Genomic DNA, 26,642 nt, shown 5'->3' with positions numbered 1-26,642 from the left:
TGTATAAATTTTTGATATAAATATACATTTGTATTTGTAAAAAAATTAATTTTTATACATACGATATATATATGTGTGTATACACACACACGCGCGCGCGCGCACACATATTTTGTATTATTCATATAAATTTTATTTTACAATTATAAATATAAAAGTTATCACTATAAAGTTACTACAAAATTACTATTAGGATTAAGTACTTACAAGTAAAAAAATATCCATTGCCATTTGGATCATAGATATTGTATAACGCTCATAGTATTTAAATTTTGTATAGATGGAAACAAATCAAATATGCAAAATAAAATAGATGAAATATATTACAATAGATTAAACTTTTAAATTCTTTTACTTGTACCTTAAGATAATTGTAACATTTATACAAAAAACTATAATTTATATATATACAAAAAACTATAATTTAAAATTACATGTAAATAATAAGGCGATATTACTTCAAGACATTACTTTAGAATAAAATCTGAAACATTGTAAACTACAAAAGAAACAATCATATGGTACAGTACTACTATCTGAAAACTTTACACTACATATAGTTGAATTTAAATTAAAATATAATTGTTTTCTTAAAAAGTATTGAAAACAAGCTGTTCCACATACACAATATTTTGCAGAATCTAAATATTTGACCAGTGTGTTAGGTATCAAATTTGCATTGTAGCTAATCCTGTAAAAATAATATGATTTTATTTACTATTATTATTAGTTGAACAAAAACAACATTTATAATTATAATAAAATAATATAATAAAATATATATAGCAAACCTTGTTTTCAAAAATATCTTTGCCGCACACTCAACAAGGCTTGGTAATTGTACTATACATGCATAAGAAGGCTTAGTTGTTGAAAACGAATTTCCAGATACATTTATTTCCAGTAGCCGTAATTTCCTTATACTTCCTGGTAAAAATTGTAAACTATTCTGTGATAAATCCAAATATTTGAGCGAAGTTAAATTTCCCATACTTTGTGGTAAATATATTAACGAATTACAACTTAGTTTTAAATTAACAAGAGCATTGAGTTTTCCAATCTTCTCAGGTATTTCAGTCAACTGTAATTAAGAAGTAAAAATTAACTCAAAATTCTTTGCCTTTATAATATTAAATTATATAAATTATTAAAATTTAACTTACGAAATTACAATTTAAATCTAATAAGCATAAAGTATTTCTGATATTGTTTTGGTCCAGCCATGTCCATTTAGAAATAGCAGCTTTGCCAAGTTGATTTTGAGACAAAATAAGCTGTTGTAAATGCGGCAAAGAACCTAAATCTTTAGGTAAGGATGTTATTTGATTGTTTGATAGATCCAAAATTTTTAAACGATTCAGTTTTAAAATTTGAAGATCAAATGATTTCCTATCTAATCCTATGATGTGTAATTCTTCTGTAAATCTTGGAAAACCTTGTAAAGTAGGATATTCAGAATTCTTTTTTATAGTTATTTTTGTTTTTTGCGTGTTACCAATCTTTTTGCCATTTAAATTAGATATTGCAAGAGTTGATAAATTTACTTTTTTGGACGATGCAAGCTTTAAAACATGAATAAAACTTTTTAATGGTATTGCATCGCTCTGTATAATTAAGTCATGAGGAGGTTCTTTTATTCTAATTGTTGCTTTCCCATTTTCAATAAATTTCACAAATATCATTTCAATATTATCATTCACCTAAAAATTATAAGATAAACATTAAGAAATAAATATAAATCATCATATATATATACATATATGTATATAAGAAATATTACCTTATACTTAGTTCCACATTTGTTCTGCTCTGTTTGTAATAAAATATATAATTCATTGCTTTTTATAGATTGTCTTCCAATAACCAAATACCCACGTTGTGATTTTTTTCTTATCGATAAATTTGTCAAATTGTGCATTCGATTATTAACTTCAACATTACAATTTAATTTCATTTTCACTTAACTTTTTTTAAACGATCGTTGAATATATACCAATAAAAAAAAAAATAAAACGCAAATATATTGGTTGTACTTAGAATTCACATTTGTTTTGAATTTACCAGTTTAAAGTAGTGCCTCATTTGGATGTAACAACGGATATTCTTTTTTGGCGCCAATCTCGTATAATGAATTTACATTAGCTTATTAACATTTGAGTAAATCTTGGCTGAACGTATACATGCATATATATATATACATATATATTACTATAGTCATAAAACGAAGTATATGTGTGTACATTAAGCTTCTTTAATGTATTCTAATGTACCGATATATTGTCCAATAACATTTGGACAAAAAATCAGAATTAAACTACTTCGATGCAAATGATCTGTTTATTGTATAAAAGATAATGAATATATCGTAATGTTAAGTTTTAATTTTTATGTTATATGCAATTTAATATTTTACCTTAATCAAATACTTCTCATAATCTAGGTACTTTTGTAAAAAGTTTTAAGATAGGTTTTGATTGGCAGAGGCATATACAATACGTATTTTCTTATAACAAGTATTAGATCGTAGTAAAAATAAGTTCAAAAATGTAATGCACACTATAGTTATTAGTTATTTGTGAATGCATTTTCAAATTATGTAATTATACATTTGCATAACTAATACATATATATATATATACAGATATATATACATATCTATACATACGCATAATTAAAATTTCTACGAAGTCATACGATTGGTACTATAAATTGCAAAGTATTAAGATTTTGATAGATTTTTTTTTAGGGTATAGTGGATATTATACATAAATAAAGATAAAATTGTTGATTTAATTCTTTTATTTATTGTATTTTCTTACCACCACGTGTTTTCCAAGCTACTATAAGATTCCATGAAAAATATAAAGAAAAACTATGAACTTGAGAAGCTAAAAGAATAAACGCATACCATAACATTCCATATGGTAGACCCTGAAATAAGTTTCATATAATATAAAGCATGGTTATATATATATATAGTATATATATATATATATATATATATATATAGTATTAAAGTACGAATATATTGATCTTATATCTTCTGTTATATTGAAAAATGATTCTGATCTAATAATAATATATTAGAATTAACACAATTATTTTCTTTATATTACAAACGCTAATTTTAATACTTCATATTATATCAATTCATTGATTAAAAAAATAATTTACCTGCCACAGTTGAATATCTTCTGTTTTACCAACAGTTAAATATCTCCAAACATCTTTAAAGTAGTATATCATAGCATATAGAATTGGTCCATAACCCAACACAATAAGACCAATCATATAACGTTGAAGTGTCTTTATTTTATTCTTTTTAATAGCTGATAATGCAAGGAAAGAAAGTAATAAACTTGTGCACCATATATATTCCCACCACAATGGCTGACATAAAAAAAAGTCTATATTTGTACAATGAAATTGAATATATGGAAGAAAGAATACTAAACTATCGTCATATATCATATAAAAAAAAACGTTTATATACAAGCTTACCTGTGGTATCAATAATTCTTCTATTTCCAGAATAAAAATATCAAGCCTATCTAAAATGTCTGCTGACAATTTGGCAAGCATAACAAAGAAAAGAAGATAGTGAAAAAATATGCAATACTTTAATCGTGATTTGTTCGTCACGCTGAAAAGAGAATATATATATATATATATAAACATTATGTGACATCTATAAAAACTTTATTGCTTTATTCTATTAAAATAGTAATACTTAACACAGAGGTTCTTAACGCTTTTTCTATTATCTAAAATAATAAGTACAAAAATGTTCTTAAAATTAAAAATATAAAATAATAAATACCATAAATTATATTTTTCTTACATTAATAAATAGTTTTTATTTCTCTTACATAAAAATAATTGTGTGACAATTGATTATAGGCTTTTTAACTTTTATATATAAACAGAACACCAAAACAAAATTAAATCAGAAAACATTAGACTCCAAGGGCAAAACCTCCTGCTATTAATAGGTATACTCATGGAAACAAGGGCATACTGTGCACAATACGTGCAATCTATATAAATTGGTAATTTGTAAACTCTTGGTACACTTATAAGATGAAAATATTAATTGATAGCTTAATTATTTTATTAAAACAACACTATGATAAAAATTTAATTAAATGTTTTTATTTTAAAAATGTATGATGCTGTGTGTATGAATGTCTGTCTATATATATATATATATATATGTATATATATGTATGTATGTCTCTATATATATATATATATATAATTACACATCACTACTTGTTAATTTATTAATTTTTGTCATATTTTTATGACATAGCTATTTTAATACATATATATAATTTACTTATTTTACATGCAATATAATATATCATAGATAAAAATATATATGTAAAATTAATATAATAATATAATAAAAATAATAACACAATTATATACTTAAAATTATGAATAAAAACAACAAAGTAAATCTTAAATAAATTTTTAAGGGATTATTTTCACTGATTCTATTAATTATTCTTTGATGTACGATATAAATGATATTTAGTCGAATTACAATTGCATGGATAAAGGGATACTAAAATCGATATAATTATTTAATAACATAACAATCATATTTTCTTGTATTTAATAAGCTTAATTTAATCGACAAAAGCATGGATCAGATTTATATTTTGCTCACCTGACTTGATACTGCCCTGCAACTTTTTGCCTATGATTAAAATCACTTCCATCTGTACCTAATGCTTGGCACAAAGTAACCTTCGAAGCCATTTTCTATATTTCACGTCTAAAAACACAGAACATTCGTCTTACTACGTATTAATTAATGTTCTACTTCATTAGACAGCTAAATTCAAGGTTAAAACATGCGCCGAGTTATCACCGTGTGTTCGACTATTTTTGAACTTTCCCAAACCCCGATTAGAAATTGATGATACTATTCTCAAAACTACTCAAAATTAACCATATCTGTACAATAATAATTTAACTAAGCAATATTTCACTTTTTTCACTATTATATGACCAATTAAAGATCTTCCAATAATTAAGAAGAAGATAAGAACAATAAGTTTAAGTAATTCTCACATAGTTTAAAATTTTTTATATAATTAAAACGAAAAACGATCTACTTTGGTTAAAACTAACTATAACATGACTTGATTTATTTTTGATGCATTTACGAACATCATGTAAAATAATCAACGTAAGTAGTAGAAATGAGTAAAGTTTATGATATTCAGAACTAAGGATGGTAAATGTTTGAATATTTTTTAAGATATTATATTAAGTGTTTATAACTAATATATTTTTTTAATATATTTTTAAAGGGAATCTTGTATTAACAATACATTGTTAAATATTTCACATTTATTTTCAATAATATTATAATATAAGCTTGATAATAAAAAATTTAATTTTGTTAATAATAATAATATTTGTATTTATATATTTGTTTCGTGTATTTTCCTTTCATGAAATTGCATTATATAAATTGTAATATTATTTTACGAACTGACATCAAGTTTTGATGATTATTATTATTATCATTATCAATTGATCTTTTTGATTTATTGATAATTAAAATTATAACATATATATATAGGTATTTTACATTTTTTAAATATTATTTTGCTACTTATTATGTATTATGAAAATGATAAAATAATATTATTATACTGGGAAATAATATTAAAATAGATGAAATCTGTTTTGTTGCCGTGTTACATGGTGTCATTCCTGATACAGATTGACAAGCACAAACTTCAATTATATGAGCATCAGCCTATATAAATAAATAAACGTTAGATTAGAACATATACATATGTGTATATAGATTTATAAGTCTATTAATAAAAAATATATATATACTTGGTAATTGAAACATCCTGATGTAACAGCTACTGTATTGTCTTCAATTATTCTCCCACAATAATGGGAAGTGTACATAACTATAAATAAAAAAATGTTGATGATATTTGTATTTATGTAGAAGCAAAATTAAACTTACTTGCATTATTGTAAACATTGGAATATTTAATACATGCGAAACCTTTTTGTAAAATACATATAGTTGAATTTGGAGTAATTTCTTTATTTTTATTATCAATCCATATTTCAGTTGTATTTGGTGGACCAGCTGAAAAAAAAATATATAGATGTATACTATTTAATAATTACACTGCATAATATGAATATATATATTTATACTTACATGCATCATAAATTAGTGGTTCTATACATGGTACTCCAGTATGGCTATTTTTTGTACAAGTATTATTTAAAGACTCTTTATAAGGTATTGGCCCTGGCCAAGTAAATTGAAAACAATATGATCTTAAACTATTGATTCCTGTAAAAAATCATTAAGTATTATAATATATTAAACAAACGATAAATCTACGACATATAAACAACACATACTAATTATCGTATTTTCTATTGATTAGTAAATAAGTAATAATTACCTAAATTAAGCCACATATAGCATATTAAAAATATGATTAACTTCCAAGTATTCATATTGACAGGTTCACATTGGACAGGTGCTTAATACTGCTACAAATCTATAGAGATAACAAGCTTTTTCTGATAAGATCAATAATCAGATAAATTGATGTCTCATATATTTTTATATTAGAAATTATCACAAGTCATATGTATTATTTAGAAAATTGTATGAAAAGAACATATTTGTTAAAAAATTGGCAGATTAGTAGGTATTGGCAGATTATTAGGTATTAGTAGATATATATATACTGATAAAAAAGATATAGGATTAAAATACTCATGATTTATTTGAATAGCCATCCAATGACTATTATATTTCATAATATTTGCTAATAATATTAATAACAACAAGCAAACTTGTATAAAAACATCATGATTCATACGGGTAAATATACATTATAAATTATATACTTTGTCATGAAAGCTTATGATATATAATTTTTGGTAAGAATTTTATTATAAAAATCTCATTAAAATTCATCATGTCTAGTTAACGCTTCTCCAAAATCAGTTGCTTGAGAACCAACAAAAATATCATATTTTTCTAATATTTCATCTTTTGTAAGTTTTTGGTCAGCATCTGTATCAGCTTCATAAATTAAATGTCGGGCTTCTGCTTCCGCATGATCAAAATCAGCAGGAATAATCCAATTTCTTACCTATTAAAAATGTGGCAAACACAATTAGTATATTTTTATTAAAATCAATAAGATATTGTATTTTGATATAGCTTACTAACCTCTTCAAAATCCATAAAACCATCATGATCTTTATCTCTGTAAGATGAAAATTGTTCTTTCTCATTTTTAACCCATTCAGGCTCTTCTTCCTCCTCTGTACCTCTGTACATGTCTCCTAAAAAATTAATAATGCATTTCAATATACGAATTGTTAATATCATAATTTACAATTATTTCAATTACCAATATATTCAGCTAATGATATTTTTCCATCTCCATCCTTATCAATGTCTTCCATAGTTTCTAATACTACAATATCTTTCATATGATTTGCTTCTTCTGCATGTAGGAATGCAGCAAATTCTTCTTTAGTAAGTGCACTGTCATTGTCAAGATCAGCTGCATGCCAACGTCTGCGATCTCTTTTGAGCATTGCTTGATAAGGAAATGTTTCTTCTTCTAATTTATCTTGATCATTACTTTCATTTTCATTGATATGTCCATAAAGTTTGACTTTATAATCTGTCCATGGAAGATTATCTTTTTCTTCTAAATTATAAGATGTCCATTGACGATTAATATCATCTTGAATATATCGTCGTTGAGTATATAATATCCAATCTTTAAGTTCTTCCTTCGTAACAAATCCATCTTTGTCTTTATCTATTTTATCAACGATTATTCCTAGTCTTCTTGTACTTTCCTCTGGACTTAATTGATCAAATGTTTTGGCATCTTCTCCCAGAAAAGCCTCATGATCGTAACTTGGATTATGCTGGGAGTTAATATAATGCTCCTGATCACTTAAATCCTATAATTATAAATACATATAATATATATATATAATATATATAATAGATCTATACAAATATTTATTAGATATCATTGTTTTATAATATTACAATAAAACGAATATTATGTATATTTATTGATTCAAACTATATATATTTATTTTCTAATTCACAATTTAATCCAATATTTCTCATATTATTTTATTTATTTGATATAAAATAGATCTTTTAAAGAAAAATGATCTGAGGTTATATACTTCAAAACCATCTTTATTAAGAATTATATGATATAAATCAATGACTATTTAAACATTTATATTGGGCTTTCATTTATTATTATTAATCAAGCGTTAAACGAAACAATTTCATTTCTTGTTTACCTTATTCAATATACGTTGTTTGGGCTCATCTTCTGGTTTTGGAATTGCAGTGGCCGAAACAGTTAGAAAGAATAAAATTTGAAAAGCTATAAGTTCTCGCATTTTTTTTAATATTGAAAAAGTAAGAAAATATTTTGATTTTTATAGGATTGATTTTATTTATTACACGATATATGATTTTTTTTTCAATAAATCACGATTTTATAAGCGGTAGAGCAACTCCCCAGCATCCACATCAGCAAATCTTGATGTCTTAACCAATGTTAGTCCCCCACTTACGAACTCCATATTTCTTTAGAAAACTCGCACCGTAATACCGTTGATCCTATAAGCGCTTGCTGCGAACGTTATTCAATCCTACAACGTTCGGGAGATGTTCTACGTTCAAACCTACGCGCTTAATTTAGGTCACTATGGAAGGAGTATGCGTAGATATGTTCTATTGAAATATTTGTAATTAAGAAATGGTTTGCACATAAATCTATAAATTTTATAGAACACTATATCATTTATAAAAATCAAATAAAAATATATTGCTCTAGGTATAATACATTAAAATTTTTTTAAATCAGTATTAGCTCGACCTGATATATTTAATTTCTTTTTTTCCATTTATCATAATACTATTAATATAATAATCCAAATTCGTATTTATATATTATTAAGATGTTTATGATATTGATTTTATAACTCAATGCCTAAATGATTATTTATAATAGTTATAATTAGTTAAGTAAAGGTAATAATTAATATTAATAAATGTTTCAATTTATTTATTGAATATAAAGGTATTAATCTTGACTTGCATCCACATTTTCTGTTTGAAGGCCTTTGAAGGAGGCTACAGGAATATATGTTACAAGTGTATATAATTTATTTGCCGAGTCCTCATCATCATTCCTTCTTCTACTTAATCGAACACGAACTCTGAAAGGAACGTTCCTGCAAAAGAAAAATATTTTTCATAGTTTATATTTATTGAAAAAAATATTATCCAACCTATTGAATAAAATTGAAGGAGTATACTTTAGCAATGCTTTTAAATAGACAAATATTTAATTTTTTTAGATTTCTCAATATTTTTAGTTTTTAAAGAGAACAATTTACCTTATTCCTTTGGACCATAATTGTTTGTTGAGACGAGTGTCAATCCTTACGTCAGGTGTACCCATTTGTTTTTCAGCAAATTTTCGAATTTCTTTAATTGCTCTAGGTGCACGTTTCTTAAATCCAACTCCATGAAGACGTTTATGAAGATGTACAGTATATTCACGAGTTACCACTTCATTGATTGCACTCTTTCCTTTCTTTTCAGAAGATTTAGCCATTTTTAACCTAAAAAAAACAATATATACATTCTTTATATATTTTCAAAATAGAAACATTAATTTAACATAGAATTTAATTTAAAGTATAACACATATTTTTTTTCATTTTATGCGCAAATGTTATATCATAAATTAAAGATAAAACGTTTATAATATTATCAACACACAATGTATTCCTAACAATGTATATATAAATATTTTCTATCATACAAAATTATAAAGTAAAAAAAAATTTTACGTAAATCCTAGTCAAAATTTAAAAATGAATGTAATTTTACTAACAATTATGATTTTGTACCAATTTAAAATCAGATGTTCTCGGATTTTATTCGACAGAAAGTTTAGGTTCCTCCTCCGATTGAAGGTTCCATATAAAAGAGCTAACACGTTGTTCGTAAAATTGTTACTAGTTTGATCAATGTCAATTCTTGACATCGGTGACTGATTATTTATTAAATCAAATAAATTTATAATCATCATTATTGTATTATTATTTGAAAATAGAAATTCTTTTATTATATTATGAAACAAAATGAATTAATAAATATTATTACAATGATACAAAATATATAATTTAATACTCACTAGACTCACTTAGATCTTTGTGATATGATTGGTTAATGGATATAATACATATTGTATATAATTGGCTATCACAAACTAAACATTTCGAAATCTAAATTTTATTTAAAAATTAATCTATAAAAATAAAAAAAAGAATTATAGATAAAAAGACATATATTTCTCTCGATATTTTTATAAAATTAGATTATATTTAGAATATACATACATATATATGTTTGTGTGTGTGCATATATATATATATATAAATATTAATGCTATCTATATATTTATATAGAAAAAAGTGTAAAAAGAAATTTATTATAAAGAGAAATTTATTATAAAAAGATTTATATCAAATTTTAGTTGAATTATATTTATATGCTTATATATATACATATATACATTGTTATTTCCTTATATCTTTGTTGCTTACTATATATTATTTTTTTATGATTTAAATAGATTTCTGTCATCAGAGGGCGCATAATTATAATTTTTATGTAGTCGTGTTCAATATGGCGAACATGTTGAGTTTGATGGTTAATGCAGGTAATTTTAAGTTACATTTGATGTAAATAATTATAGTTATTATATATTTAAGAAATATGAAGTGCATGCAATTATTAGAAATCGTTAAAGTGCATTTATATAAATTTATAATGATTGCAATTGTTCATCGGTATAAGAAATATGTGAACTACGTAAAGTATTACAGTTTCAAGGTCTGTATAGGAAGTTGAAATTCTATAGGCACTTGCGTTATACGTAAACAACTGGTGTATACGACATTTTTATTTAAATTATGATAATTTTTTGTGAAGCAGTTAATATATTATATATCATGAAAATTATATTTAGCAATAAATTATTAATTTAACTTTTTTATTTTGTAAAGTCAGTTATAATATATAGGAAAATAGATAGATAGATAGCTTTTAATTTTATAAGTTATTAAATTATATTAGTTTTAAAAGTATCTAATTAAAATGGAGGATAAAATGGTAATGTATGTAGAATAAATTTAGTATGTAGAATAAATTTAGTTTAAAAGAGCTAACATATATATATATATATATATATATATATATGTATATATATATATTATAGATGCATTTGTCTGATCTATATGCAAATAAGTATTATATGCACTTATATACATAATACGCAATTGCGAACGCTTACATACACATACAAACGCATTATGCAAATATATTTTATATATATTTAAAAATATTTTATAAAAAAAATTGATATATTCTATTATTGGTTAATAATGAGTATATTTGAGATTTGAACTCATTATTGTTTTCATAATAAAAAATAATTGAAGTATTACTACTATTATATATATATATATTATTGTTAAAAAAAAATAAAATAAAAATAAAATTAACATTAATTTTTTTTTACTGATAACGTATAAATTTAATTTATATTTACAGATGTTGGTCCTGTATGAAATTGTAAACAACTACTTATATAAATAGAATGAAAAGCTTATAACATATCAGCAAAAAGAAAATGTACAATGAACTACGGTGGAAATATTTCAGATTGGCATCAATATAACTCAGTGCAGACGAATATAAATGAAGTAACATCTACTGATCATAATGTGAATGCAAATCGTTTAGCATTTATGTCTAGTGGTAATCCATCTTCATTAAATGCTCTTAATACCGAAGGGTATAAAAAATACCAAAATGAACCTAGCTTTAGTTCAAGACATTTTCCACCTATGAATAATATTTCAAATGGCTCAAATAATAGTGATAACTTTGCAATACCATCAATGGTACAAATGCAAAGTTATATTGGACAATATGGTCCTATGGTTAATAGAAACTCTGTTATGGATAATGTAAAAGCCCCAGTTGATATGAGAAATGGATCAATGAATACATTTAATGATGACTATAGATACAGAAATAGTCATATGGCGCTTCCTGGACAAAATTCTCATTTAAATGGATCAAATATAAATATAAATACACCTGCCACTTCTATGGGATCACGAAGTAATAGTATGTGTGCAACGTCTTCTGTAAGACAAGGACCTTCATCTTTCATTCCTTGTAAAGCGTTGTGTTGCAATCCAAATACAAATATAGGCTATCAGCAATGGGATAAATTTGGAACTTATCAATCTAATACACCATATAGGGAAAATATGCGTTTACCTGGATACCAGGCAGAAAATAGACAATATAGTGATCATAATTTTCGAAAAGACAATTTTGATAATAAGGAAATGTTAAATTCTATTATTTCTAATACAGATCATAGAAGAAACTTCCCAGAATATAAATATCCTAATAAAGATCCTACAATGTCTAGAGGTTGTCCAGCTCCATCAGGGATGGTACAAAATTATCCAATTCAAAATTATAATTATCCAACAGAGTGCCAGAAATATGCTTATCCTATGAAAGAGTATCCAAAACCAAATAATATGAGTTTACAAGATGCAACTGTTTTTAAACATCCAGAACAAAATTATATTGCACAACAAAAATACAATACTAAGCAAGGTCAATATACAACAGGTAATGTGTTAACCAAGACTGTGCCCACTTCAAATGTCAGTGTTGATATTACATCTTCCACACAGAATTCTTATTATACTGCACAATTTATAAGAAATGTATCAACAGAATTTCCACATACTTGTCAAAAAACTTTTGATAATCCACAACAAGTTGCTACAATGCAACCTACACCTATGCATAACACTTCATCACGATACCATTCTTATCAGCAAAAAATTGCAATGCAAAGATCCTCTATGGAAAATCATCTCAGAGAACTTACAAGGATACCTGGATATCAATCACATCCAAAATATAAAGAATCTGTTCTTAGATACAGGGAAATATTAAAATTGCAACAATCACATGGATATCCAATGGCAGTTCAACATCCTTTAAGAATTCCATCAACATCCGTTAATGCTATTCCATCTATAAATTTGCAATTTGATCAAAATGGAGTTTTAATAAATTCTGATGGTTTTCCAAAAACTCAACATACATTGAATTCAGATTCAAAACATTTAGAAAAACAGGGAAAAGAACAAGATTTATGCGCATCTGATTTATCTAATGAAGATAACCTACACTCTGAACAATCAGTTAATCATTCTCAAAAAGAGCATTCATCATCCCTGTATCCAAATAGTTTTCCAAATCAAGACCAGCTTTTAATACATAAATGTAGTGAACAAACTGAATTTAAAATACAAAAAAGTACAGAGAATGCTGATACTATGACTGAACAACACAAAACATCAAAAGACTTTGCTGATAAGCCAGATCTTGATGTTCGACAATTTTTAGCAAATTGGGATGCATCAGAAGATGAAGATGATTCTAATTCAAATTTGCCAGATGTTGTCTTAAGCAATTCGACACCATTGGTAGTTGTAGAATATGAAAATGTTGATAGCACTTCAAAAATACCTCATGATGTAAATGTGAATAAAGAAAATATGACTTCTTCAAAAAAACATGATAAAATAACAGAAGAATATTCACAATCTTTAAATTCTTCTCCTCATAATACTGAGGTGTTAAAAAATTTAAATGAATGTACAAATAAAGATATTACAAAATCTGGAAACATTATACATTGTATAACCAATGGTACTGATGACATTCCAACAATACATATAGTTGATAATGTACAAATAAATAATATTTTGGAGGTATCTAATGACCAAATTATAGAAACTTTAGAACATCAAGGTCCAATACCATTTTATGAAGAAAATGTAAATCTAGAAGAAGAAATAAGTACATGCGATGAAAAGAAGAATGATGCAAATATAGAAATTTTGAACAAAGATACGTATACCAACAATGATACTTTGTCTGAAAAAGATAGGAAGTCTTCAATCCAGAATAATAATCAAGAATTAAATGTTTTGGAAACAGTATCAAAAACTAATTTGGATAAACAAACTACAAACTTGCAAAAACAAAATAGTTTCGCAAGTGAAGAATCACATAACACAGATGATATCAGTTTACCTGATTTGCCTACAACTGAGTGTACTCCAATATCCACTACTCTAAACACACCTATTCATTCAGACAGTGAAGAACCATCAGGACGTGTATCATCTATATCTTCCAATCCTATAGAAATTATACAAAATAGTCCAATAATCAGCTTTACTCATTCATCAATTAAAATTGGATCCTATGAACATTTAGATGATACTGTTATTTCTAAAGAAAACACTTTACTGCAATTTAATTTAGAAGAAGTAAATCAATCTAATAACAACAGTATTAATGCATTTGAAAATACTATAGATCCTAACAATTTTAATAAATCTGCTAATGCATCTAAAAGTGATGTTATTGAAGTGTGTAGAAATAATAAATCACAAGCCAGTTCTAATAAAAATTCAACTATAGTAAATATGAAAAAGCTAGAGAATAGAGAATTTAATGCAAAAGCTCCTGATATATGCGAATCTTCAGCAACTGAATATGAAACAGAAAATGAACCGATGGATCTGCAAAAAAATTCTATACAGAACTCCAAGAATGCAAACATCGAAAAAATCAATAATGATAGATTTCAAAGTGCTACACATCCATCGAAACCTATAAATTATAAAATATCAATACCGATTGAAACTCCCAAATCTACATTAAAAAACAAATTAAATGAAAATAAACAGCAGCACGTAATAAATACTGTTCAAAATAATGATAAACATCCTGAAGTTAATATTGAAACAAAAAAACAGTCTAAGTGTCTGTTTGTAAATAAATTACAGCAGGGCACTTCTAATGATAAAAATACAATTTCAGGGGAAAATGTGGAAGAAGGACATACAATAGTACGATATGTGGAAAAGAACACTTCATCAAATGTTAAAAATGTTTTATCTATTCCAAATGTAAACATATACACATCCAGTGCTGACAAATTGCAAAATATAAATACTGTATCAATACCAAAAAGGTGTTTAGATATGTTAACAAATAATAAGGTACATTCTAAAAGTCCTCAAAATCTTTGTATAAATAAAGAAAAGGATAGAGAAAGTTTTTCCAAAGATGTTCAAAATAAGTTTAAGAATCAAGAACTTACAAAGAACTCTGACATAGACTCATCTATGAACAATTCTAGTTCATCTAACCTAGAAATTTTATCAGATCATGTAACACTTCATAAAACATGCTCAGTCTCTGATACTAAAAACAATAGTGATATGGAAAGTAACATAATTAATAGAAAAGAAGATAATGAACTTATTTTTGTAAAACAAGGGAATTCTGTATCTATTTCTAAAAAAGTACACGATCAATCACAGAAGAGTGATGAACCATGTAAAATAAACACAAATGTTTCTCAGGGAAATCATAACCGAAATAAAATTTTAGAAAAAAATAAATCTGAATTATCTCAAGAGGATTTTAATATTGATAAAGTTAATATGATCAATAATACACAAAAACAAGATTTTAAAGAATACATGTCAGCAAGTGATGATTTGCTGCATCTTGATAAATGCATTGATAATAATAGCCATATAGGAAATAATTATTTTAATAAAAGATCAACATCACAATTAACAGATACTCAATTTCAACAGCATTATTCTGCAGTAGAAGATACGCAAGCATTAGAAAAAAATACAAATGTAAAGAATAAAGTAAATTCAGCTCATACACCATCTTCTATGACCACTATTTGTTCTATTACTTCAGAAAAATCAGAACAGGAACAGCTATATACTGTTTCCAAGAGTTTTGCAACAAAAAATGTAAATTCTGATTTTGAAATTCAAGTTACAAATGTTAATTTAAAATTTACAGATAATGATATATGCAAAGAATTAGTCAGTTTGAGGGATAAGAAACAAGAAAATTTGAATAATTGCTCTGATGGAATCAAAATTGAAATAAATGTATTGTGTGCAGAACGTAATGCCAAAGAAAAGTTATTGCAACAGGAATCTGTAAATGTGGACAATGAAATTATGGATCAATCAAACAATTCTGTATATAGTAGCAAGAGTACTTGCTTAGGAAATTTAAAAGAATACAACACATTACCTCATGAAAAATTGGATACAGAAAAAAAAAGTAACAAAATTGATGAAATTATCGATCATGATCAAAGTCAAAGTACAGATATTATTTTTCACGAAAATGTGGAGAATACAATAGAGGAACAGGAGGAGCCTCTTAGTTTAATAGTTCGAAATAAGACATTACCAACAAATAAAGAAGGAACACTACATCAAGAATTGTCAAAAGGAAATGAAACATTATCAAAGGATATATTGAATAGATCTAGGAATTGTACAGGAGATAATAATTATACAGAAGTTACTCAAGAAACTAAATTCACTAATACTTCCAATGGAAGGAAGAAACAACATGCATCATTGAGTTTAGTCGATAAACCAGATGATTTAAAGGGTGAAAGTATATGCTATGTTAAAACTAATGATCTATTCAATAATATTAATCAGGAAAATGAACCTTCTAATATAATTTACAGTACTACATCTGCTAATGTAAATTACGTGCAAAATAGTGCAAATATTGAACGGATATCAAAATTGAATAATGCACAGAAAAATAAAATGAAAGAGCCATCTTCTATTTCACACAAATATAAAGATAGAAAAGATGAAGAAAATGACAGTTCATCTGAAAAAAATGATGATATGCCAAATATTGTAACTATACATGTTAAAACGGATAACATGAACAACGAAAAATTTGCAGAACTTGATTTTACAAATTTTGATCTATTTTCTAATGAAAGTAACAAAAGCAATGATAATGAGCCAGGAAAATGGAGACGTCCTATAACTCCTATAGTAAATCAGACATTAGAAGAGTGTGATTTATATGGAAGTACTAGTGGTTATGTAAATCCTATTTTTACTAATATAGAAGAATCAAATAACAGAAACGAAGTTCCTATATATAGAACTAAAGATGGAAAAATAACTTATAGTCCTAATCCCAAAGCTTTATTTCTTGAAAATAAAGAAAGAGCTCATTGTACTAAAGAAGAATATTCACCACATAAATATAACCATCATTTAAAAATTTATAAAAAGGAGAAAGATATAAGTAATTATAAGGAAAGAATACCATTGGAATCTAATAATACGAAAATCGCTTGGAGTGAGTCAACTCAAAAAGGTTTTTCTGAATTTTCTAATGAGAATGATAGTCAAAAAAATGTTCACTCTATGAAGCATCAAAGATCACAGAATTTAAAACATTATCGTCATAAAATAGAAAAAAAATATAATAGTATAACTGATAATCAAGTACATAAAGAGTACAATAAAGGTCTTTCTGTTTCTAAATGTGAGGAACAAAAAGAACATGGTATTGAGAATAATCGTAGTACTCATAAAGATAGTTTAACAAATGAGGTAGTTACAGATGAATCTGAAAGTCATGAAAAGAATTTAAAAAATATCTTTGATAGTAACATTCATTCAAAAGAAAAAAATATAAGAAAAACAGAAATTTTTACAGGAACAACCGTAGCAAATACCGTGTATCACAATACAAAAAATAATAACAATATCCAAAAAAGTAGTCATAATGATACATTTTCTTCACATACATCTACTAATACCTTTGTAGAAAAAATCAGTTCAACTGAAACCTGTGATATTAAATCGAAATACTGCGATATAATTAAGGAGTCAATTGTGCCTTATGCAATATGTGATCAGACAGTTAGTGAATGTTCTTTAAACCAAAGTAATAATTTAACAAGTGAGAAGTCAAATTCTATTATGAAATTAGAAAAGAAAGAGTTTAAGCCTAATTTAGATCGACTCAAATCTTCGGAATTGTGTTTGGAAGAAAATGGTTTTAAAGGCAGAAGATATTACACTAATAGTGTAATGAATCATAATTCATTTTCTGAAGATTCAGACTATTTTAATGAAAAGAAGATTGATCCAAATATCATTCATATTGGAACAGAAAATATTTGTGTAGACATTACAAAAAAACCAGAATCACAAATTAATTCTGAGATATCCAAATATAAGAGACATTATGAGCATTTCCCTGTGAAATGTGAAATTGATTCAGATGAAAATACTGAAAGTTTTGAAGCAGAATTTGAAGATACAAGAGATATTTTGAAATATGCAACAACAGAGAATATTTTAATTTCTAAAAAAGATGTTCTTCTCACAACAACATTAGATGTAGAATGCGCAGATTCGTTGAAACAATTAAATAATACTAAACAAAAAGAAAAAATAGAATATCAGGATGAAAGCAATGGCGAAATAGAAAATACCAATTTTTCATTACAAAACGAAATATCTAAAAGTAATGAGGATGAAAATTTGAATCAACAAATTACAGAAGCCAATATTTTTTATACTGATAATAATACTACTATTTCTGAAAAGGGATGGAGACGGTTACCTTCAAATTGCTTCAAAAATGATGAAATAGAAATTATGGAAAGTGATATAATTAGTCACAATAATTTTGACAATGAAGTTAATATAATTCATGGAGAGTCTATGCATATGCCACAAATAAAAAAATCGAAAATGTCCAAAAGTATTGATGAATCTTCTTTTAATGAAATAAGTAACAGTGATTGTCAGAATAATACTTTTATAACAACAGATCATAAATATGATACTTCTTTTCCAGAAGAAGAAATTAAATCTGAACCAATATACATAGGTCAAAATAAGGATGAAGTAGTTTTATTAGAGCCTATTATTTCTAGCAAAGATATTGATGTCATTGAAGAAATAAACAGCAATAAGGATACAGAGAAGAAAAACATTGAAAACACAATTCCTTCATTAAACTCCATAAATAACTCAAAAACTGAAAATATAATAAACGATGAAAATTTTTCGTTAAACAACATCAATGAAATAGATGTCAGGGGATCATTATTGAAGCAAAAAGATATTGATGAAGCAAAAGATATATTGAAGCAAAAAGATATTGATGTTCCAAGATTTAAAAATTACAATGTATCAGATGTAATAAATACATCACAAGATAGTTTAGAAGTATTTAACTTAAAAGAAAAAGAATCACAAAGAAAACAATTTAATGACAATTTGTATTGTATTGAAAATAAAATTAGTCCTAGTGGCTCATATTTATCTTCACAAGAATTGAAAAGTTGTAGTATTGAGGTTTGCAATACCCCAGAATTGGAGAATATATCAGAATTAAATTTAGAGAAAAACAAAAATGTAATTAATGAAATTACAACAAATGATATAAACAATAAAGCAGAAAAAGAACGTTCTTTATCCCCTCCAGATATAACTACTATTGCATATATTAATACAAATTATTCATCTACATCAGATTGCAATGTAAATACACAAATGATTTCTAGATCCATTATCAAAGAAAATAGAACAAACACAAAATCAAAACCTGAACTGTCACCTCAACCTAAAATACCTAAAATGATTATCAGAAATACTGGATCCTGTTCTACAACATCTATGGCAGGGGACATATTAGAAACATCATCAGAATATCCTTCTTTTGTACATAATAAAGTTAAACATTCTACTTTTATAATTGAGAATGAGAAAGATAATAAAGAAAGAAGTGATAGTGATTCTGAAATTTCTTTACAAAAATATGATTTAAATAATAGTAGAGTACCTAAAATGAAAATAAAATTTAATGATAAATCATTAAAAAGAAATAATGAATACAACAATATGGAAATTTCTTTTAAAAGGAAAGATGCAAAAAAAATTGTTCCTAAAGTAAAAATAAAAAAGATTAGAACTGAAGCAGCAACTATACAGAATGACCAAACAGAATCTTCATTAATAGTAATGGAAGTAAAAACTCCTGATGTATCAGATGAGATATGTTCTAATAAATTATCAATAATTAATGAAGAAAGAAAACGAGAAAAGATTCCTAAATTAAAACTGAAAAAGCATCAAGAAATCACTTCACCTACAGAATCTATTAGAAAGAGAACAAATTTAAGAACCATTGATTTAACAGTTAAAAAATATAAAAGTGATAAAAATGAAATAAAATCTAATAAAAAAAATGAAGATATAATTAGATCGACATCGAAACAAAAGGATAATTCGTCTGTATCTGAACATGAAATAAAGAATAAATTACCCTGCATTTCAGAAAAGATTCCAAAGGTTATAATAAAACGTGCCTCTGCAAGTGCTGAATTTAAATGTGAATTTAGTGAAGGTGGTAGTCATACAATCATTAATAGCGCAAAATGGCAACCAGAAGTTAAATTGCAAAGATCTCGACTTTTAGATAATATGGTAAAGGACCTAAAATACTGCCATATATCTAAAGAATATATAACTCGAAAATGTATAGATATTATTTCTTCACATAGAACACGAAAATTAATAAAAAGTTACGGATTTCGAGATAAACGACATAGCAAATCGAATAAATTATTTAGATCAAGTTCTATATCAGATTTGTGTCCAACAAAATATGAGGAAAGTAGAACATTAGATTATAGTTATAGTAATAACAAATTATCTGATACAGAAGCTACATCTATCCTTAAAGGAATAGAAGAACATAATGAATTTTCTATAAAATCAATTAGCAAGTACAAATTTGAAAAGAATCCATGGAATATAGAAGAAAAATATATAGAGGAATCTTATATTTCCAATGATTTTGTAGATAGATCTTCATATAAATATTCAAGTGATAAAGATAATATGGATTACTCGATAGTAAAATCAGATACTACAAATATAAAAAATAACACTACCTTAAAAAGTAATGTTGATAATGATCTCAGTACTATAACTTTTAAAGCTAATTCTACAAATAATGTTAGTAAAATGCCATTAATCATTCAAAAAGACTTCATTCATTATAATGATAGTGAAAATAAATTTCCTAGAGAAAATAATGAATCTGAATCAAAACCTTTGAAATCTGATATCACTACAGATGATTCTGCAGATAATGATTGTTCAGTTATAAAATTAGATTCTTCAGATGAAAGTCAATCAACAATAGAGATTTTGCCAGCTTCCCCAGACATAAACCAAATTGGGATGGAAGAACATAATAATAGACTTAATAATGAAGAAGGTGAACAATTGTATTCAGAAGATGCTATCCCTACTCAGTTTGAATTAGAATTAGAAGTTACAGATAGCAATATCGATTCTGTGGAAGTACCACCTCTAAGGCATGAGTTAAATTCTGAACATTTTAATGATACACAACTTGGAACATGGCAATTAAACCAAAAAGTACAAGACTTGAATGATTTTCAAAATTATCCTCAAAATTATACCAATCAACAACCTATTTTACTTGCGGATAATGGTCAACAAAGTTCTGAAGTTCCTGAAAAGAATAAAATATCTACTAAACAAAATATTTCATTATCAATAACAGCTCTTACGCATGACGGTTCAGAGAATCATTCAACAGAAACGACAATTACGTCTCGTGAAAATCTTTGTTGTAATGATTTACTTATGAAAGAAGTGTTGGCTGCCAAAGAAATGCTGAAAAAATGTTTATCTATGTCTAAAGATGCTACTATTCTGAAAAACAAATCAAAATTGAAATCGCTTGTAGAAAAAAATCAAGGTTCTTGTCTTACTTCCAGTGGTCATACAAAAACTTTTCTTAAGACTATTACTACTCATCATACATATGAAACAGGTAAATTAAATCTGCAAAAATCAATGAATGAAGTAAATATGGAAAAAATAGAAAAAAAGAATAGTAATGAACTAGTAAACAAAGTTATACAAATTACCAAAAGTACAGAGAAAAAAGATATTAAACATATTGATGTTAATGTGCAAAATACTCTAATTTCTGCACAAAATTCTCCTATAATATCATTAAAAAGTCTTAAACGATACAGTCAATCTGTGCCAAATAAAAACATGTCTACTAATATGGAACATTGTAAAACATTGGGAGATGAGAATGAACGATCAATATCTCAAGATAGTCATGTTCATCAAATAGAAAATAAAGTTCAAGATATTAAAATTGAACAAAATATGACTTACCCTAAAATTGAAATGATATCTGATAACGAAGATGTACAAATTGAAGATGATAAAAGTTGTAATCAATCCAAAAAACGAGAAGATAAGATGCCAGTATTAGAACCAGAAATCGCCTTTAGTTTCGATGCAAGTTCAGATAGAGATAGTTCAAGATCACCACCCGTTATAACAAATCAAGAGATTGTAACTACTCAAAACGAGGTATTAAAATGCTTGCAAGGAAGAGAAGAGTTAACATCAAATGATAGCACAAATGATAATAAAAAATATATAGCAAAAGAATATGATATGACTGTAACTGATATTGTAACGCAATTAGCTTATCATAAAAAGGTAATGTATATTTTATCATTGCATAATTTAAAGTATAAAAAAATATTATTAATTATATAAATATGTATTTGAAAATAACAAGGAGATATAATATTTTTATATTCGTACAGTCAACAATAAGGCATAAAAGATATTGTAATCTATGTGAAAAATGGTTTCCAACGACATCTCGTCATCGACGACATTTAGCTGGGTATCAGCATCGTCATTTAGAATTGACACAGCGAAGAACAATCCATGCACTTTTCATACTTTTTACTGGCAAACCTTGTTCAAAACTCTTGCGAGCTACTAGTATGCGAGATGACTGTTCTATAGGTGAACCAACACCTTTACAAATTGCTGTTCAGGTATTATTTCTTATAATAAAATAATATGTAATGATTTTTCTCCTATAATCTTATTTTTATATATATTATTTTTTATTTTCGCAGGATTTAGCCAAATACTTGGATGGTACAGAGACAAATCTATTAATACCAAATAATGTCGAAAAATAACCAAAAGTAGTTGTTGAATTATGTAACATCATGTCAAAGGAGATGGACAAAGATTTCATATTTCAAGTAAACAATAGATGACAGTTCAATGTAATTTTAAACTACATCAGCATAATGGAACCGATTGGAATTAGCTAAGTCAGCTAATATTTGTTACTTCGTTGACCGTATGTTACCTGAAACAGTTACTTTATGTAGTAATTAACTATTTAACCAAAGACTTTATTAGAGTAATAGTGCAACTAAAACTCCTATTATATAAAGGTTTGAGACTTTTTGCACCAAAATCTGCTATATGCTAATGCATAAAGCTGTTGTTTGAGCTTCACAAACAGCTGTAAACAAAATGGCTGTTGTTTATTCTTTATAGTCACCACATGATTTTTACACATATGTAATGCTGTTTATAGAAGAGTGTGTTCACTAAAGCATGATTTTAAAGAATGGACTTTTGAGTCTACTATATTGCAATTTTTAAAGGTTACTATGTGGCTATTAGTTTACATAAACATGGTTATGAATGATTATATATATATATACACATACACACACACACACACACACACACACACATATATATATATATATACATATATATATATATATATACATACGTGTGTGTGTATATATATATACACACGTACATACATACACGCATATATAAATATATATAAAAAAACGAATGTTTATTTATATGAAGAAAATATATCTACATATAGATACATATATATGTATATGCATGTAACGAATGCATTATATGCAAACCTATATTTATTGTTCCAGTTTTAAAAACATGTACACATGTACACACATTTAACAATGTTTAATTATTATTAGTTAAACATATAAGTATATATTATGTCATATCTTTTAAAATGAAGAAGATATATAAAATATGAGATGTTCCAATATTCAATTATACATATATAAAAAAATGACCTTAAAGCTGTTGCATTGTACATTGATTGAATAGTAGGTCGAACAGTTCTTTATGTTAAAATTAGTGTAATAATATTTCTATTTGTTAGATTTCTTGTAGTTTCTGATGCTATTTTTATTTGTTATGGTATCACTTATTAAAAGTTATTTTATAATGAACCAATCAAATATTACAAATAAAAAATTAATTTTAGCCTTGAAATGTTGCTAAAAGTATAATTATCTATGGGATCAAAATATTACTATAAAAAGAAGGCTTGGTTACTTATGAAAATAAAAAGAATATGGAAGTATATATATCTTCAAAATAGAATGAAAATATAGCGAAGTGCTTGTAATGTAATTTTACATATACATTTACAGGACCATATGTCATTGGCAATGACTTTTCATGTGTCTTTTGTACTTTTCACATTTTGTGCCTTCTAAATATAAATTAAATATTAAAATTGTCATAAATACAAGTATTCGCATATAAATTGCACCACACAAAGTATCTGTAGAATACATGAAGTAATTCTTACATGATTTTATCATTATATTTACATTAATTTTGAAACTGAATTTATAATTGTTATCTATTTCATCAAAATCTTTTAAAGTGAAAAATTAAAGTAACGAATAAAAATATTCTACTTAATTTTCAACATACATAATTATGAATTGTAGAGAAACAATTTAATATCTATCTATTTATTATTAAATAGAACTTAACAGTTTCTTTGTTTGAGGATTTTCAAAGCATATATAATGCTGAGTTACATTTCTTTAAATAATATTATTGTTATGTCTAATATATTACATATAATTTATGATGTTTTATTACATTTTTGACATAATTTCCTAATACTTACATAACATAAATTTACATAATGTATATACGTGCAAAGTTTTTAGCTATAAAAGCAGGTATTTACGTTTTGAACCATTCCAGTATACTTTTAGAAAAAATTGACGAAATATAAAATATTCATATAACACTGTAATTTTCGGTAATGTAAACAATTAATTTATATTATAGTATAAAAATATTTATTTTACAACAAAAAAATTATGCTTAACTGCATAAATTAAATGACTGACTGCAATTTACCTTTTTACAGGACTATTCACTATGTATTAAAATTTTAATCAAAGTTTACCAAAAATTACATTTCTTGCATGTTATATATAATTAATTGTTGCAGGAAATGTAAATTCTGGGAGTTCATAATTTAAATTATAATTCCACAAAAAAATCGAATATTAGTTCTTATAACAATTTCATTTGTTTGTGATCCAAAGACGCTATTTCCCAATTAAAATTTTTATATGAAACTTTGTATATATTGAAATATGAGTATATTAGATACAATTTTAATTACTGGTAATCTTTTGTAATACCATCAAATTCATAATCATTTTATTTTGGTTAAAAGAAGTAGATTTCAAATATACCTACACATTCCACACAAATTTTACTTTTACACATATTGGATTATTCTATAATCATTTTCTTTTTTCTATATTAACAGTTACTTGTATATAAAACTTCTTTTAATAATATTACAAATTATATTGTAAATCGTAAATGTATTATTTTAAATATTCGTTATAACTTATGAATATAATATTATCATCTAATAAAATTTATTTCCAGTTTTATTTAAAGATTTTAGAATTTTATTTTGAATTCGGGTCAACAGGGATAAAATGTATTTTAATATAAAGAAAAATCGATATATATATATATATATATATATATATATATATATGCTCATTTTTTATTCATTGTAAATAATGAAAGAAAAATAATATAATCCGGTCTGTACACATTAATACAGATCAAATTAAAGCTTTTTGTTTCTTATTTATTACTTACAATGAATTATTGACTTACTTGTAGCATTGTCGCTAAATTTTATGTTAAGTTCCGAGGATGAATCTATTAAATCATATATTAAGAATTTTTATGATTTAATATTGTGCTTTACTCGCACGAGTGGTGTGGCACGATCCCATGTATGTGACTGTGTTGTAACATACTTATATATTATGTAAAAAAAATACATAATTATATATATAGATATATATAGATATATATATAGATATATATACATAATATCTATATATATAGGTGTATTCTATGTATTTGCAACAGTTCCATTGATGTTTACATAGTATATATGCAAGTTATAAGAGGCTACAAATTGTTATTTTTATGTAATTAAGTCGATTTATTTATTCATCTGAAAAATTAAATAAAATAAATAGTTATAAGCTGAAAAAGTATATATTGCTTTATTGAAAAAAATTACAATTTATAATTATACTTGGTGCGAGGAAATTATTAATTTTTTGGTTTTGTAATATAGGTTATATTAGACGTTCAAAACTAAATGTTGTTTCATACATATGTGCACATTGTTATATTGGCATATTTCTGTATTTATAATAAAAAGGTATTATAGATGTTAAAAAATATTATTTGCGTGAATTCCTCCACGCATAAAGAAGTCTTATGTGATATATTGGCGTATGAATATGCTAATTATTTACTAAACAAATAGGACTCAATATATATATCAT

The 26,642-nt window shown here is 25.5% G+C and overlaps 6 protein-coding genes across 9 annotated transcripts; 1 reads left to right on the top strand and 5 right to left on the bottom strand.

Annotated features, from left to right (window-relative positions):
• Positions 1-366: 366 nt before the first annotated feature.
• Positions 367-2,376, bottom strand: Lrr47 (Leucine-rich repeat 47). Of its 3 annotated transcripts, none has more exons than XM_085659781.1 (5): positions 1,781-2,376; positions 1,164-1,700; positions 994-1,081; positions 792-927; positions 367-691 (listed from the first exon to the last, which is right to left on the bottom strand). In XM_085659781.1, the coding sequence occupies exons 1-5, from the start codon at positions 1,952-1,954 to the stop codon at positions 460-462; spliced, it is 1,167 nt and encodes a 388-aa protein (XP_085515907.1). In that variant the 5' UTR covers positions 1,955-2,376; the 3' UTR covers positions 367-459. The 3 variants fall into 3 exon arrangements, with proteins under 3 accessions (XP_085515907.1, XP_085515908.1, XP_085515906.1); XM_085659782.1 differs by having other exon boundaries at positions 792-1,081; positions 1,781-1,809; positions 2,062-2,374; XM_085659780.1 differs by having other exon boundaries at positions 792-1,081; positions 1,781-2,370.
• A 400-nt stretch (positions 2,377-2,776) lies between these two features.
• Positions 2,777-5,023, bottom strand: jagn (jagunal). The gene is made up of 4 exons (XM_035876732.2): positions 4,676-5,023; positions 3,502-3,643; positions 3,175-3,390; positions 2,777-2,931 (listed from the first exon to the last, which is right to left on the bottom strand). Exons 1-4 carry the CDS (start codon positions 4,765-4,767, stop codon positions 2,803-2,805), a joined length of 579 nt encoding a protein of 192 aa, XP_035732625.1. The 5' UTR covers positions 4,768-5,023; the 3' UTR covers positions 2,777-2,802.
• A 427-nt stretch (positions 5,024-5,450) lies between these two features.
• LOC118446273 (uncharacterized) lies at positions 5,451-6,583 on the bottom strand. Its single transcript, XM_035876734.2, has 5 exons — positions 6,462-6,583; positions 6,209-6,346; positions 6,005-6,133; positions 5,866-5,945; positions 5,451-5,779 (listed from the first exon to the last, which is right to left on the bottom strand). Exons 1-5 carry the CDS (start codon positions 6,514-6,516, stop codon positions 5,636-5,638), a joined length of 546 nt encoding a protein of 181 aa, XP_035732627.1. The 5' UTR covers positions 6,517-6,583; the 3' UTR covers positions 5,451-5,635.
• A 271-nt stretch (positions 6,584-6,854) lies between these two features.
• Positions 6,855-8,734, bottom strand: scf (Calumenin B scf). The gene is made up of 4 exons (XM_035876733.2): positions 8,356-8,734; positions 7,428-7,995; positions 7,244-7,359; positions 6,855-7,163 (listed from the first exon to the last, which is right to left on the bottom strand). Exons 1-4 carry the CDS (start codon positions 8,455-8,457, stop codon positions 6,975-6,977), a joined length of 975 nt encoding a protein of 324 aa, XP_035732626.1. The 5' UTR covers positions 8,458-8,734; the 3' UTR covers positions 6,855-6,974.
• Positions 8,735-9,113: 379 nt separating this feature from the next.
• RpL31 (ribosomal protein L31) lies at positions 9,114-10,130 on the bottom strand. Of its 2 annotated transcripts, none has more exons than XM_035876795.2 (3): positions 9,982-10,130; positions 9,463-9,690; positions 9,114-9,297 (listed from the first exon to the last, which is right to left on the bottom strand). In XM_035876795.2, exons 1-3 carry the CDS (start codon positions 10,116-10,118, stop codon positions 9,147-9,149), a joined length of 516 nt encoding a protein of 171 aa, XP_035732688.2. In that variant the 5' UTR covers positions 10,119-10,130; the 3' UTR covers positions 9,114-9,146. The 2 variants fall into 2 exon arrangements, with proteins under 2 accessions (XP_035732688.2, XP_035732689.1); XM_035876796.2 differs by having other exon boundaries at positions 9,966-10,122.
• A 625-nt stretch (positions 10,131-10,755) lies between these two features.
• LOC118446174 (uncharacterized) lies at positions 10,756-26,641 on the top strand. Its single transcript, XM_085659584.1, has 4 exons — positions 10,756-10,796; positions 11,690-22,635; positions 22,746-22,985; positions 23,070-26,641. Exons 2-4 carry the CDS (start codon positions 11,776-11,778, stop codon positions 23,133-23,135), a joined length of 11,166 nt encoding a protein of 3,721 aa, XP_085515710.1. The 5' UTR covers positions 10,756-10,796; positions 11,690-11,775; the 3' UTR covers positions 23,136-26,641.
• Position 26,642: the final 1 nt, after the last annotated feature.

The sequence above is a fragment of the Vespa mandarinia genome, chromosome 10 (genome assembly GCF_050613455.1).
Source record: "Vespa mandarinia isolate Hongniang chromosome 10, ASM5061345v1, whole genome shotgun sequence".
Classification (NCBI taxonomy): Eukaryota; Metazoa; Arthropoda; class Insecta; order Hymenoptera; family Vespidae; genus Vespa; species Vespa mandarinia.
This window is presented reverse-complemented; position numbering and strand designations above follow the sequence as displayed.